The 14,832-nt window shown below is 46.9% G+C and overlaps 2 protein-coding genes across 6 annotated transcripts in view; one reads left to right on the top strand and one right to left on the bottom strand.

The window, feature by feature from the left end:
- The window catches only part of C9H11orf42 (chromosome 9 C11orf42 homolog), a 32,811-nt gene that overhangs the window by 8,548 nt on the left and 9,431 nt on the right, over positions 1-14,832 (bottom strand). The window lies entirely within an intron of this gene.
- The window catches only part of FHIP1B (FHF complex subunit HOOK interacting protein 1B), a 24,392-nt gene extending 9,560 nt beyond the window's left edge, over positions 1-14,832 (top strand). Inside the window, exons 2-12 of one of the 5 annotated variants that reach the window (XM_003819063.5) lie at positions 488-816; positions 947-1,585; positions 1,957-2,115; positions 2,298-2,384; positions 2,586-2,753; positions 6,133-6,212; positions 6,420-6,583; positions 8,040-8,819; positions 11,278-11,456; positions 11,616-11,778; positions 14,310-14,832. In XM_003819063.5, the coding sequence (XP_003819111.1) occupies positions 679-816; positions 947-1,585; positions 1,957-2,115; positions 2,298-2,384; positions 2,586-2,753; positions 6,133-6,212; positions 6,420-6,583; positions 8,040-8,819; positions 11,278-11,456; positions 11,616-11,778; positions 14,310-14,671 (2,919 nt within the window). In that variant the 5' untranslated portion in view covers positions 488-678 and the 3' untranslated portion in view covers positions 14,672-14,832. Of the gene's footprint in view, positions 1-487; positions 817-946; positions 1,586-1,956; positions 2,116-2,297; positions 2,385-2,585; positions 2,754-6,132; positions 6,213-6,419; positions 6,626-8,039; positions 8,820-11,277; positions 11,480-11,615; positions 11,779-14,200 lie in introns of those variants that run through there. The other 4 variants (XM_055094047.2, XM_003819064.5, XM_008972445.7 and 1 more) reach the window with 4 other exon arrangements.

The raw sequence follows: 14,832 nt of genomic DNA, 5'->3' as shown, positions 1-14,832 counted from the left end.
ATTTGAACTATTACAGTGTGTTAGGAAATTATTGGAGAGTATTCAGCAGAGGACAGGTCATATAATTTAGGTTTTAAAAATATCACTCTGGTTGTCGTGATAACTCTTAGGAGGATAGTAAAGGAATCATGGAGACCAGATTGGAAGCTACTGCAATAGTGAGACATATTTTGAAGGTAGAGATGATAGAGTTTGCTGATGAACTGGATATTGGAAGTAAGGAAAAGAAAAAACAAGGATAATGTGCACATTTTCAGCTTGAGCATTTAGGTTAATTTTGGTATCATTTTCTTTTGAGATGGAGAAAGTTGAAGGAGTAAAAGGTTTGGTGGTAGAAGTCTGAGTTCTGTTTTAGACATGTCAGTTGCTGACTGTGTGTGTGTGTGTATGTATATATAGGTGTGTGGAGTTTTCAGTGGAGTGGTGGTTCTGAGTTCTGGAAAGTGAGCTTCTATTTATCCATTCCATTATCTCTTCTCTGAATTAGATTTAGAAATCTGGACTGGCCAGTGGCCTCTGGGCTTGCCATTCCAGCCTGGTATAACCTCTGGCTCCATGGGCAGCTACTGGCTCCTACAGACCGGATGAAGCAGACTGGAGACACAAGTGGAGAAAACCTCCAGCTGGCAAATCCTCAGAGTGTAGGCCTCTGGCTGCCAGTCCTGCCCAGCCTGCCTCATGGAGAGGATGAATTGGCTGAGCAGACTGGCCTCCCGGGGCCCTGGGCACCGTATACCTCAAGGGGCCAATCTCCAAACCCCAGTCATGGCTGATCCCGAGACCTGCCTCATGGTCTTCAAGAATCACTGGTCCCAGGTAGGAGACTGTATGGCAAAGGGCCTTGTCTGCTGATCACCTGAGTTCTCCCAACCTTCTATATTCTCCTCATCCCATTTAGTAACCTTATCAATTTAGATTCCTTCCATCTTCTGTCCTTTTTCCCTAGGTGGTGCGAATCCTGGAGCGGCAAGGCCCTCAGGCAGCTCCTGGGGGTGCAGACGATCTCAGTGCTGTGCGCAACCACACTTACCAGATGTTGACACTGCTGGCAGAGGATCGTGCAGTTCCCTCGGCCCCCACAGGCCCTGGGCCACTGCTGGAGTTTGCTCTGTGCGAGGATCTGCTGACCCGTGTGTTGACATGGCAGCTGCAATGGGATGAGCTTGGGGATGGGGTCGAGGAACGGCGGGCTGAGCAACTGAAACTATTTGAAATGCTAGTGAGCGAAGCTCGCCAGCCACTGTTGCGGCATGGTCCAGTTCGTGAGGCTCTGCTCACCCTGCTGGATGCCTGTGGCCGCCCTGTGCCCAGTAGCCCAGCACTGGATGAAGGCTTGGTGCTACTTCTCAGCCAGCTGTGTGTTTGTGTGGCCCAGGAGCCTTCATTGCTCGAGTTCTTCCTGCAGCCACCTCCTGAGCCTGGAGCTGCTCCCCGTCTTCTTCTCTTTTCTCGCCTTGTCCCTTTTGTGCATCGAGAGGGCACCCTGGGCCAGCAGGCCCGTGATGCCCTACTTCTTCTCATGGCTTTGTCAGCTGGGAGCCCCACTGTGGGCCGCTACATCGCGGATCACTCTTACTTCTGCCCGGTTAGCACCCCCTGGCTTGGAGGGTAGGGTGTGGTGTGTAGATACTGAACAGCACCTTCCTATCCAGGAGATGGGGAGAGGCTATGTTCCAGGGCCCGTTCCCCTAGGAAACAGTTCCTGGATTTGAAAGCAGCCCCCTGGAGTTGTAGTGGGGATGAATCATGGGCTTAGATGGATAGGGCAGATACTAAGTCTCTTTGTAGGCCTGTGAATTCTAGGTGAGTTTCAGGCACATTGGGTAGCCAAATGCTTGCTTTGGTAATAGCTTATACCCCTATTCCCATCAAAACTCTGGATTACTAGCTCCCCTGTTCCAGTTTTTATATTTTACAAATATATTTTATATATGAGCTTTTGGTAACTTCTCATAGGTGCTGGCCACAGGGCTCAGTGCCCTGTACTCATCACTGCCTCGAAAGATTGAGGTTCCAGGGGATGATTGGCACTGTCTGCGACGGGAAGACTGGCTGGGAGTGCCAGCCCTTGCACTCTTCATGAGTTCCCTGGAGTTCTGCAATGCAGTAATTCAGGTAGGACTGAAAGTCTGGCCCTTGGTCATTTTTGGGAGATTAGGTAGGAGGGGGTATATTCCCTGGAGTTCTGTCATTTTTCCATCTTGGAAGTAGGATGCCTCTCTGTAGTGTACTATTCTACTCCCTTCCAGGCAGTGGTCTCCTCATAACCCTCCCCCTTCTCTCTGGCACTCCTACAGGTGGCTCACCCCCTGGTGCAGAAGCAGTTGGTTGATTATATCCATAATGGGTTCCTGGTGCCTGTCATGGGTCCTGCCTTGCACAAGGTGAGAGTCATGGGTGGCAAGGCATATAAGGGGCTAAGCTGCAGTGGTAACCTCAGTGCCAGGACTAACGTAGGAGGCGGTGGGTAGAGTACTCCTCCCTTTTGCCCTGTCTGCTCCTGATTTCTCTTAGAATCCAGGGAAAATGGCCCTGTATGTGCAGGGAAGCTGTGCATTTCCAGACTTTCCCTTCTTTTTGTCCAGACCTCTGTGGAGGAGATGATCGCCAGTACCGCCTATCTGGAACTTTTCCTACGGAGTATCTCAGAGCCTGCTTTGCTCCGTACCTTCCTGCGATTCCTGTTGTTGCACCGGCATGACACCCACACCATCCTCGACACCCTCGTTGCTCGTATTGGCAGTAACTCCCGGGTATGGCCCTTACCCCTGTCCTAGCTTACCTGGATGAGCCATCTTCTTTCTCTGACCTTTGTTCTGGGAGGGTATTCCTGCCCTTCTTTTGCCTGTATCTCCAGCAGTCACCTCAAAATTAAGTGGCATTAACTTTCCAGCATTAAACTTTTAACCATTTTGGGTACAGATTTTAATCTACTCCCCTGCTTTTATGATAGATGAATCTATCTTTTCTGGATGACTTTGGCTGTTCATCATGACTATAGGTTTTGCTACTGTGCAGTGTTCGTAATGTAGTATTGGCCTGAGTTCTCTTAAACTGTTTATCATTCTGTGGCCTGCTTTGGGTGACTTGAGAGCACTTTAGGTTGTGTGTCTGCTTTGGTAGATGATCCAGGTGCTACTGATATGCTTGCCTTCTTTCTCCTTTGGATTTGCTGCTTTTGAACTATAACTTGGAGCACTCATCCACCCACCTATCTACTTTCGGTCCTTCCTCCTAAACATTTTTATTGAATGTTCACTGTGTGCCATACTGTTTGCTGGTGCTGGGGATACAGTGATAAATAAGGTAGACATTGTTGCTGACTTCATGGAGCTTACTTTGTAGAGAAGACAGACAAGCAACACATTAATAAGTTGTGGTCAGGGTTATGAAAAAACTGGAGTGCTTAGAAATAATAGGGTGGCCAAGGAAGACCTCTCTGAAGAGATGACGTTGAACTGAGACATAGAGATTATAAAGGAGTTAACTTATTGATCAAGTAGAAGAACAGGAAAGCAAGGGGATCAGCATGCAAAGGACATCAAGTGGGGGAAGAGCTTAACATGTTTGAGGAAATGAAAGACTAGAGGTGTAGTGAGCAAGGGGAAGAAGGGAATGAGATAGAAATAGAGGGGTAAAATTCAGATCATGCATGACCTGGAAGACCATGGCAAGAAGTTTGGATATTAACAAATAGAAATATATATAACATGGGAGTGGATGGTTTCCAAGTTATAAAGACTTAAGCCTCTCTAGGAGAATAAAGCATTAATTTTGCCATGGACTTCATGGCATTTATTTTGCCTCTGGGACCATTTTTGCTTCCTTTTTTTATTATAAGTTAAAGTTTCCTGGATCCATGTGTTTAAAATAGAAGTTCTTTCATCACTGAGAGCTCTGGAAAACTTCTAGATAATGAGATACTTGGTAGTAGAGTTCCAGGTCAGTTTCCTGGATAGCTGTGTTTTGTATAGGTGCAGTTTCTGAAGCTAAGTTAGGGTGTATAAGAAATATTCCAGACTGACTGATTAAACCAGTGTTTCTAAACCAAGTGTATACTTTAGAAACGTCTGTGAATCTTTGAAGATGACAACTAACAACTACAACAGATTCTGAGCTCTACCTCAGATTTCTTGAATCTTTGGGAGTAGGCTCAGGACATGTGTATTTTTAAAATTTTCCAAAAAGTAATCGTGATAGATGCCTTGGGTTAAGATTTATTGGAACCAATAGGGAATAGGTATTAAAGCTTTAATTTTACAAAGATACCAAAAGTATTTTTTTTCCCTCATTATGCTGAAATTAGGCCATGATTGGCCTCATATTGTCCTGTTCATGTTTACAGCCAGTTGATTTTCTTTTTGAGGTTTTATCTGTTGTTTCTTCCTTTTGTCTTATCCTAACTTTGATTCTTACTCACTATCTTTCATTTTTTTAGTAGTTGTTTCTATTAGTCTCCCATTTGGTCCCCTGGTCTTAGGAGCCTTACATCTTCTTGGGATGTTTCTTCTTGGTTCCTGGTTCTTGGAGGAACAGATCTCTTGTAATTTCAGGATGCCCGTGTTAAACATGTAGATGCTTTCCTTTCCACTGTGGTCCTTTCAAGCTTGATTCTTTGGCTTGACTTTGTAACGTATATAGCCTGTCTTGTGTGCCTTGAAGTGACTAATTTTGGCTAACCAGCCTGTGATAATTTCGTATTGCTGTCATAACAGATTATCAAACCTAATGTTTAAAACAGATTTATTGTCTTATAGTTTTGTAGGTCATACGTATGACATGGATCTCGCCAGGCTAAAATCAAAATTTTGGGGGGTGGGGTCTGTGTTCCTTTCAGGAGGCCGTAGGACAGGATCCATTTCCTTATTTCTATTGGCAGAATTAATTTTCTAGCAGTTGTGGGATTGAGATCTCTGTTTTCTTGCTGGTTGACAACTGAAGAACATTCTCAGCCTGTAGAGCAACCAGATTCCTTGGCTCATGGCCCCCCTTCATCCTTAGACAATAGATGTCTATGGATCTCAATTATCTGTGGATATCTAGGATAATCTCATCTAGGATAATCACATCTGCGAAGTTGTCTCTGCCACGTGAGGTGAAATATTTTTAGGGTCTGGAGATTAGGATGTGAGCATCTTTGAGGGACCACTTTTCTACCCACTTACTACTTTTCAGTGAGTCTGAATTTTTTCATTGCTAGCTAACGTGGTCATTTAGGATAGCCTCCTGAACATCCATGCTATTCAAAATGTGAACTGCTGTCACGTGTTTTTCTTGCTGTGTGGTTGACTTTTAATTCTCCCGTGGTCATGTAGCAAATAATGAATGCCTGAACTGTTCAGGTAGTGCCCTAGACCAAGACCCATTCGTTGTCTTCAGGGAGCTCAAGGTGTCTGACACACTTGCTGTAAGGGAAGTATAGAGAAAGTGCTAGGAAGATTCAGAGAAGTGAGGGAAAGGTTACAAATGTGTTTTCTTTACCTAGTCAGAGATGAACCAACCTTCTTCCTTTTCTAAAATAAAAGATTTCCTCTAATCTTGACCCACCTACTTTTTCCTTTTCCTGTCAGCTGCGCTTGAGTTGTTCTTTATCCTGCCTTCTGAGAGATACACTAGTGTTAGAGAGGTGACTCAGACTTCATGTTTGCAGCCCCACCTACTTCCCAGTTGGGAATCTTCCCGGTTCCCTCTAGTTTCTTATTGGTAGGCATTCAGTTACTGTATTGCTACAGTCCCTTCTGGCAGGCATTCACTTAATTACCATGTTTCTGTTGTCTCCTGTTAGTCATTCACTCAATCACAGTATTTCTTAGTCTCTTCTCATGGATTTTCGTTCAAGTGTTGCTGGAGTCTCTGCTTGCAGGTATATATAGCTAGAGAGTCTATAGAAGTCCATTGGGTCTGAGATGCTTCATTTGTATGAATAGCAAAGTCTTGCTCGCAAAGATCGTGTGATCATCTAGCTAATACTTGAATGACTTATGTGCCAGGCGTGATACATGGTCCTCTAGGAGTTCCTCTAGGAGTGGTTGGTTGGGCCAACTTGGGGCTGGGGGGGTTCCCGTTTGGTGAATGGCTTGGAGGGCAGAGAGCCCTTATGGTGACTCCCTCCCTCCCCTCCACCCCCCCCAGCTCTGCATGGTCTCTCTGAGTCTCTTCAGGACCCTCCTGAACCTCAGCTGTGAGGATGTCCTGCTGCAGCTGGTTCTCAGGTATCTGTTGGGGCAGGGCTGAGGGATGGCTGACCCTGAAGCCTCAGAGTCTTATGCATTGCTGGGGCAATGGGCTATATAGGGGTTACTCATGAGTTTCCACTTGGAGCCTGGCTTAACCATGCAGTTTCATTGGCCTGATGTTCCTCTAGGCCCTGTCCTTCCTGCCTGATCTACCCTGTGTCCCCTTTCTGATGTCTTTCTCAGGTATCTTGTTCCATGTAACCACGTTATGCTGAGCCAGAAGCCGGCTGTTCGTGATGTGGACCTATATGGACGAGCAGCTGACAAGTTTCTCTCCCTAATCCCACGCTGTTGTCGGCACCACGCCCCCAGCCCACCTCGTCCAGAGCATGCCTCATGGGCACGAGGTGGGCCTAGCAGAGAGACAGGGAGAAGGGAGGACATCACGGGTATGGCCTAGGTTCTGGGGGAGCGTAGCAAGGAGGGGCTGGGGTGAGGGGAGGAAGGTGTCCATGAATGATATTCTGTCTTTGGGGAGGTTGATGAGGGTGTCTTGCAGGGGGGACCCTTAACACTCACCAAAGAAAATTAGAGTGGGACTTCTGGGCAAAGCTATGCTTGTCCTTCTCTCTAGTCGTATACTCTTCCTGTTTCCATTGTGCCTTCAGTGGTGGTGGTGGTGAGTGGGGGTGCTGGATGAGGATAAGGTTAATTAGGATCGTATACTCTTCCTGTTTCCATTGTGCCTTCAGTGGTGGTGGTGGTGAGTGGGGGTGCTGGATGAGGATAAGGTTAATTAGGATCGTATACTCTTCCTGTTTCCATTGTGCCTTCAGTGGTGGTGGTGGTGAGTGGGGGTGCTGGATGAGGATAAGGTTAATTAGGATCGTATACTCTTCCTGTTTCCATTGTGCCTTCAGTGGTGGTGGTGGTGAGTGGGGGTGCTGGATGAGGATAAGGTTAATTAGGATCGTATACTCTTCCTGTTTCCATTGTGCCTTCAGTGGTGGTGGTGGTGAGTGGGGGTGCTGGATGAGGATAAGGTTAATTAGGATCGTATACTCTTCCTGTTTCCATTGTGCCTTCAGTGGTGGTGGTGGTGAGTGGGGGTGCTGGATGAGGATAAGGTTAATTAGGATCGTATACTCTTCCTGTTTCCATTGTGCCTTCAGTGGTGGTGGTGGTGAGTGGGGGTGCTGGATGAGGATAAGGTTAATTAGGATCGTATACTCTTCCTGTTTCCATTGTGCCTTCAGTGGTGGTGGTGGTGAGTGGGGGTGCTGGATGAGGATAAGGTTAATTAGGATCGTATACTCTTCCTGTTTCCATTGTGCCTTCAGTGGTGGTGGTGGTGAGTGGGGGTGCTGGATGAGGATAAGGTTAATTAGGATCGTATACTCTTCCTGTTTCCATTGTGCCTTCAGTGGTGGTGGTGGTGAGTGGGGGTGCTGGATGAGGATAAGGTTAATTAGGATCGTATACTCTTCCTGTTTCCATTGTGCCTTCAGTGGTGGTGGTGGTGAGTGGGGGTGCTGGATGAGGATAAGGTTAATTAGGATCGTATACTCTTCCTGTTTCCATTGTGCCTTCAGTGGTGGTGGTGGTGAGTGGGGGTGCTGGATGAGGATAAGGTTAATTAGGATCGTATACTCTTCCTGTTTCCATTGTGTCTTCAGTGGTGACGGTGGTGAGTGGGGGTGCTGGATGAGGATAAGGTTAATTAGGAGGTTGGACAGTTAGCTGTCTGAATAGATTCCATGTTTCTGCCTCCCCATTATCTTCTTTCTTAGTCTCCCGAGGTGTCTTATCTCTCCTTCTGAACCTCTGTCTCCTTGATTTCTCTTATATTTTTTCCCTTTTCAGGTCCTGGAAGCCCAAGTGTGGACTCCTCTTCTGTGATGACAGTACCCCGGCCCTCCACACCATCTCGTCTGGCTCTCTTCCTGCGGCAGCAGAGCCTGGGTGGCTCTGAGTCTCCAGGCCCAGCCCCTTGCTCACCAGGGCTTTCTGCATCCCCAGCCTCCAGCCCTGGCCGACGGCCTACCCCTGCAGAGGAGCCTGGAGAGCTGGAAGACAATTACCTGGAGTATCTGCGTGAGGCACGTCGTGGTGTGGACCGCTGTGTCCGAGCCTGTCGTACCTGGTCTGCCCCCTATGATGGCGAGCGGCCCTCTCCTGAGCCCAGTCCTTTTGGCTCCCGGACTAAGAAACGCAGCCTACTGCCTGAGGAGGACAGGAACAACGTGGGGGAAGGGGAGGAGGAAGAGCTGGGGAGTAGGGGGCTGGCTGGGGGTGCAGGGGAGGGCCCTGGTCACCTGCCCCCTCCCCAGCTCAATGGAGTGCCAGGATCATGGCCTGAGGGGGCGAAGAAGGTTCGTCTGGTGCCAAAGGAGGGAGCTGGGGAACTGCTAGAGGGCATCTCCGAGGGCATGGCAGGACTAGAGGGCTTTGGGCAGGAGCTCCGGGAGCTAGAGGTGGCATTGAGCAATGGGGGAACTGGCTCAGAGTCCCCCTTAGAACCTCCACTGCCCCTTGAGGAGGAGGAGGCCTACGAGAGCTTCACCTGTCCCCCTGAGCCCCCTGGCCCCTTCCTCAGCAGCCCTTTGCGGACTCTCAACCAGCTGCCAAGCCAGCCCTTCACTGGTAAGCTACTTAGTCTAGGCCTTCCCTTCTGTGTACTCTTTGCATGTTCTCGACATGTTTGTGCTGGTTTCTTGGACCTCTTGGCCATGTCATTTCTGTGTACTTGCCTAGCCCCTCATCCATCCTGCTTGCATCACTTCCAGATACGTGTCATGTCATACTTGTGTCCCTGTGTCTGTCTGTACGTCTTCCATGCTTGTGCTGGTTGGAGTATTGACTTATATCTGAGCCTTGTATGTATGTCCTATGTGCATGTTCCTCCTCTTTCCCTAGTCTGGCCATTTCCTGCGATTTGTAATTAGGATATTCTGTGTTTGATGTTTCCTGGTGAATCACAGCAATATTTCTGAACCATATTGAAGACATACGTGCTGTCCTGTATGGAGAGGCACCTAAACACTCTCTATGCCATTCCGTCCAGTTTATCTGTCTGGGTCTTGGGTTTTCTGTCAGCTCTCCTGGGGCCTAAGGTTAACCTTCTGGTATTTTTCTCCCTACTCAGCTCCTTCCTCCCCACCTCTTCAAAGAAGGACTTGATTTCAAGTTTTTCCTGTTCGCTTTCCTTGTACCTTCTTGGTTGCTGTGACTGTCTGCTAGCACTAAGACTGTCTTAAGCAGATAGAGTGCAATTTCTTTGAAGGCAAATGACAAAGCGTGGCCCTGAGCTCCCTGACTGAGTTCATTTGGACTCTCAAGGATGCGCTGGAGCTAGACTCGATCTGAGTGGTTGGACTAACTCCTCTTTGTTTTTGTATGAGAGCCAGCTTACCCCGCCATTCTAAACCTCAGGCCAGGAAAACCAAAAAACAAAAAAAACCAACCAAACAAAAAACAAACCCACCTCTGAGAAGTAGTAGCTAAGGCTAAGATCACAGGCCTTGGATTAGGCATACCTTACATTAGCCTCCCATCTCTGCCATAGATGCATATAAATCATTTACTGCAATTATGGCACATTGTGAGAACTCAGCAAGTGGTAGCTTTTCACTAGGATCTCTGGGTACATAGCAGATTTAAGTTGACTAAGGCAAACACTCATCTTCCAGTTGTTCATAGTCAGATTGTCATGCCTTGATAAGTTCATGTCCTGACTGGGCCTGGGAGATGCTGGCCATCCTGCTCATACAGCATCAGGGCTTCTGCCATGGAGTTGTGCCAATTCCCTCTTCTTGCCTCCTGCAGAAAATCTATCTTTCCATTTATTTAGCCTCTGCTCTGTTCCTTTCAGCTCAGTACCACTAGGTGATAGCGTGCAGGTTTTACCACAGTCTTGAAGTATTAATTGAAGCTTTTGTCTTTTTTTCCTTTGGTAAACTTATCTGAGCTTTTCAATTTTTTTTTTCCAAGAAACTTCCAGGAAATGAAAGGAACAGGACAAAATTATGGGGCGTCTTAGGACTCTGTTAAGCTAGAGTTGTTTTGAAGCTAATGCTAGACATGTGCACCTGGAGTGAAAAATGTTTTAGCATCTTTTTCAGGATTCACTCCCTCCTGCCCTCCATCATTCTCCTGTCTCAATTCATAGTACAGTTCTTAGATATACTCCCTTTCCCCAAAAAAATCCCTAATCAGAAGGACTGTGATGGTTATAGAGGCCTACTGCTGGTGATCTGGCTTAGCTGAGGTCAGTTTTCCCAGTGGATAATGCTGATCCTTTCCCTTCCTTGTCTCCCACCAAAGAGTCTGTCCTCAGTCAGTTTCTCTGCCCCTGCACTAAGCTATCCTTTTACTACATATTCTGTTCCACCGTCTTGGTTCCCAGCTTCTGAAAGACAAAACTGATGTCTTCTCTGGTCCTCCAAATATTTTTTTCCCTAACTTTAAATTGGCTCACATAGTTACTTTGTCTTTGCAACACCATCTTCTAGCTTTCTTTCTGAGCAGGTTTAGTGTTATCCTCCGTTTTTTGTGGAACCTAATTCTTTTTGGACCTAATTACTTTCTCAACCTATTTGTTCTTCTGTTGTGCCTCTTGGGTGAATCTTTTATAAAAACAATATGTAATTGTAGCTTATGGTTATAACTGAACACTTAAAATTTGCCAGATCTGAGGCTAAATGCTTTATATTGATAACTCTTTGATCCTCTTCATCACCTTATGAGGTAGGTATATTTTCCTATTTTACGAACTAGGAAACTAAGGCTTGGACAATTTTGACCTGTCCAAACTAGTAAAGGGCAAAGCCAATGAAACCAGATCTTTCAGAGTCCAGAGCCTAAGATCTGGCTTGTCAGCTTGAATGTGTGTAAAGCTGGCATCTGGAATCTTGTGGGTCCATATGGTGTCTGCCATCTTATTTCCTCCAGAATAGGTGGCCACGGGATATTTAAACATACCCAGAGGCTGACATACAAATACTTTTCATCTGGTGGGGGTCTCTTGTTTTGGGGAGGAATGCGTGCGATGTGCATTGTGTTCAGGCTTTGTATCCTTGTGCCCACCTCCCCCCCAACCCAGGCCCCTTCATGGCTGTGCTCTTTGCCAAACTCGAGAACATGCTGCAGAACTCCGTCTATGTCAACTTCCTGCTGACGGGGCTGGTGGCCCAGCTGGCCTGTCACCCCCAGCCCCTGCTCCGCTCTTTCCTGCTCAACACCAACATGGTCTTCCAGCCCAGTGTCAAGTCCCTGCTGCAGGTGTGCGGTGCATGCATGCATGGGTGCGTCCAGGCTCCGTGGTGGGCCAGGCCCGCAGCTGGAGTGACCCTGGGTGGGCTGGGAACAGGCCCAGTGGGACTAGAAAGGACTGTATCAGTCTAGAGCTGCTCAGAAATGTCATTAGGGTGTGCTTCATAGGTGCTGGGCTCTGTGAAGAATAAGATTGAGAACTTTGCGGCTTCCCAGGAGGACTTCCCAGCACTGCTGTCCAAAGCCAAGAAGTACCTCATTGCCCGTGGCAAGTTGGACTGGGCTGAGGGCCCTGCAGCAGGACCTGCCCCACGCCGTTCTGATCCCCTAGGTGAGGCCTATCCCACCACACCCGTACCTGCCCTCCCTAGATAGCCTATTAACCCAGGTTAATTGAGCTCTTATTAAGAGTGAAATGTTGTGCCAGGACCTAGTGAGTTGTAGAAAATTGAGTCTTCATGTTTGTTCTCAGACTTCTGGTCAGGGGATAGAACATAGTTCTATCTATTAAGAGCCAGATCAGCAGTTCTAGCAAAAACTACTCTAGAATTTGGGGACAAGAAAGAGGACAGAGTAGTCTCTAGGTTGCGATATTATTACAGCTTAGTAAAGGACATGGCATTTGACATGGGCCTTGAGAGATGGGTAGGACTTAGGTAGGCAAAGGAGTGGGGAATCTTTTTTTTTTTTTTTTTTCAGGAGAGGTCCTGGACTGTTTAGTTGGAGTAGGGGATTTAAAAGTTGGTGGAATAATTGGCAGTAAGGCTGGAGAGATTTGGCTGGAGCTGAATTTCTCAGAGTAGAAGTTGGGATGTTTTAGGCAGTGAAAAACCACTGGAAGTTCTAAATCTGGAAGTGGAGAGATTAGTATGTTAGCTCAGATGCAGTCAAGCTAGGAGAAAAGAGTCAGGAAGCATCAGGAGGCTTCTGCTATAATGTAGATGTTACCAGGGAGGCTTGAATTAGAATAGTAGACGTGGAAGGGAAGCATTTAATGAGGCAGAAATGAGAAGGAAGTGTTGGTGGAGTTTGGTGAGTGGTATAAGGAAGGAGGAAGAATTAAATATCGTTATGAAGTTTTAAATCTAGACTTTTCGCTTAACAGGTATCTTGAACATTTGCAATGTGTGCCGGGCATTGTCTTTAGTACAGGGAATTCAGGGAGGTACAAGATGTAATTTCTGCCTTCAAAGAATGTACAATCTGGAGAGTGACTAGAGGAATGTAATACCAGAAGGAGCAAGGTCCTAAAGGTGTTGGGAGTAATGGGATCTAGAGCAATAGAAAAAGATTAACTTTGGACAGGAAAAGGCTTTTTGTTTTTCTCCCTTTGAGGAAAATGAGGAGAGAGCAAGGAGGAATTGACATGTGCAATGTAGTTGTGAAGTGTAGAGGAGAAAGGGATTTCACATCATTCATTATTTACTAATCAAAGTAGAAGGTAAAATGATATGCTGAAAGCAGAGATGGAGGCTTAATGAGAAAAGTGTATGGGTTGGGAAAAGAGTACCATAAAAGTTACTGCACAGCTGTGAAGTCTCAGGTAAAGTTCTTTTGCATGGTTTCTTCATGGTCTAGTATTGTGAATATTTCTTCCTTCTACAGTTCTGGTGCTGGGGCCACTTTAGAGGGGCCAGGTAGACAAGGTAGACAAGACACAGTCTAAGCCCTTAAGTTCACAGGTTAGTGTATGAGGTAGAAGACATAGAAATAAATTAAGTATGTTGAGTTAAGGGAAGTAAAATTGGGAGTCAGTGGAAGACAAATCAGAGGAGGCTTCCTAGAGAAGTGGGGATAGTAAAATTTCATGTAGAATGATGAAAAAAGTGGAGAAAAGAAAATTTAGGCAGAGGGAGCTACAGGCGCATGAAAAGTGCCTGAAGGGTTCCAAGATGATAGATGTGGATGCAAAAGCAAGGTGGGGTGTGGAGAGTTTGAAAAGAAATTGTAGAAGGAGTGTGAGCCTGATTGTGAAGGGCTCTGAATGCCAAATTTAATAGATCGGTATGGTATTTCTGTAGCCAGTATTAGATGTAGGAAATGGGAATTGTTATTATGATCTAGGCCTTTATAGTAGATATGGATCCAGACCCAGAAATCTAGGCAGAATGTTAGAGGCAAGAGTACGTTGTTTTGAATGGCTCACTTGAGCCTAAGCTGACTTGAAATTGGCCGCAACCAGTGGGAGAGAGGCTTTGGTGCAGGACAGGGACTGGTGAATGGTGAAGTGGTGAATGGTGAAGAGCAGATCTTGGAGGGACAGTAGAGCATGACAGAAGTGAAATTGTCACTGAACTATAATTGCATATATAGCCCCTGTGGATATTGTAGGAGCAGAGGATGTGGGTTGGGTGTTATAGATAGGCTGGGGAAGAGGGAAGTGGTTGACTAGTTCGGAAGGGTGATGGGAAGCATGAAATCAGGGCATGCTATAGACAGAGGAGAAATAGCTTGGTGGTGGTAGATTAGTGATTGGAAATAGGAGAATTCGTCAGGGTGAGAGGGCATGGAGAAGGAATGGATCTTAACTGGGAATGAAGTGGCTAAAGTGTTGATTGATTAAGACTGAGAAGGATGGTTGGCTGGGTGGGGAGGCTGGATAGAGGGAAAAAGCCTGGGCAGGCAGTATTTTTGGTGTTGGAGTGAGAAAGAACTCCTCACTCTACTCCTCAGAGTCAACTTCAGGGATGGGACAGGAAATGGTACCTGAGGTTCATTTCTGGTCCATTTTGTCCTTTTTTCCATTTCCTCAGAACCCTAAAGGAGAAGTCCAAGAACCTAGGGGGTGGGGGAATCTCCCCTCTCAGTCCAAGGGAGGTTCCCTGATCCCAGCACCTTCATGATACCCCTGTTTATTCCCAGTGAAGAGCCGGAGGCCATCCTTGGGGGAGTTACTCCTGCGGCATGCACACAGTCCAACCAGGGCCCGGCAGGCGGCACAATTGGTCCTTCAGCCTGGGCGAGACGGAGCAGGACTTGGCCTAAGTGGGGGCTCCCCTGGGGCTTCAACTCCAGTTCTACTCACCCGGGGCGGGGCCCCTGAACGCCAAGGTGAGGCTCTTCGAGTCAAGAATGCTGTCTACTGTGCAGTCATTTTCCCTGAATTTCTCAAGGAGTTGGCTGCCATCTCCCAGGCTCATGCCGTCACCTCGCCTTTCTTGTTGGAGACTTCAGAGGAAGGATCTGGCCCTCTCATCTCAGGCTGTGGGCCCCTCAATCCTTAACTTTCTTCCATGGACAATCAGGGCCATGGGTGGCCCGGGCTGGGGCTAGGGCACAGGCTCCTTTTTATGTTTGGAGGCAGTGGCAAAAGGACTTTTTAATTTATTTCAGATGAATGTTTTATGGAGAACTTGTTGCAATATGTATAAAAGGGAAATCTCTA

The sequence above is a fragment of the Pan paniscus genome, chromosome 9 (genome assembly GCF_029289425.2).
Source record: "Pan paniscus chromosome 9, NHGRI_mPanPan1-v2.0_pri, whole genome shotgun sequence".
In the NCBI taxonomy this organism is placed as follows: Eukaryota; Metazoa; Chordata; class Mammalia; order Primates; family Hominidae; genus Pan; species Pan paniscus.
The sequence above is the reverse complement of the archived record's forward strand: the minus strand, read 5'-3'. Positions and strand labels throughout refer to the sequence as shown.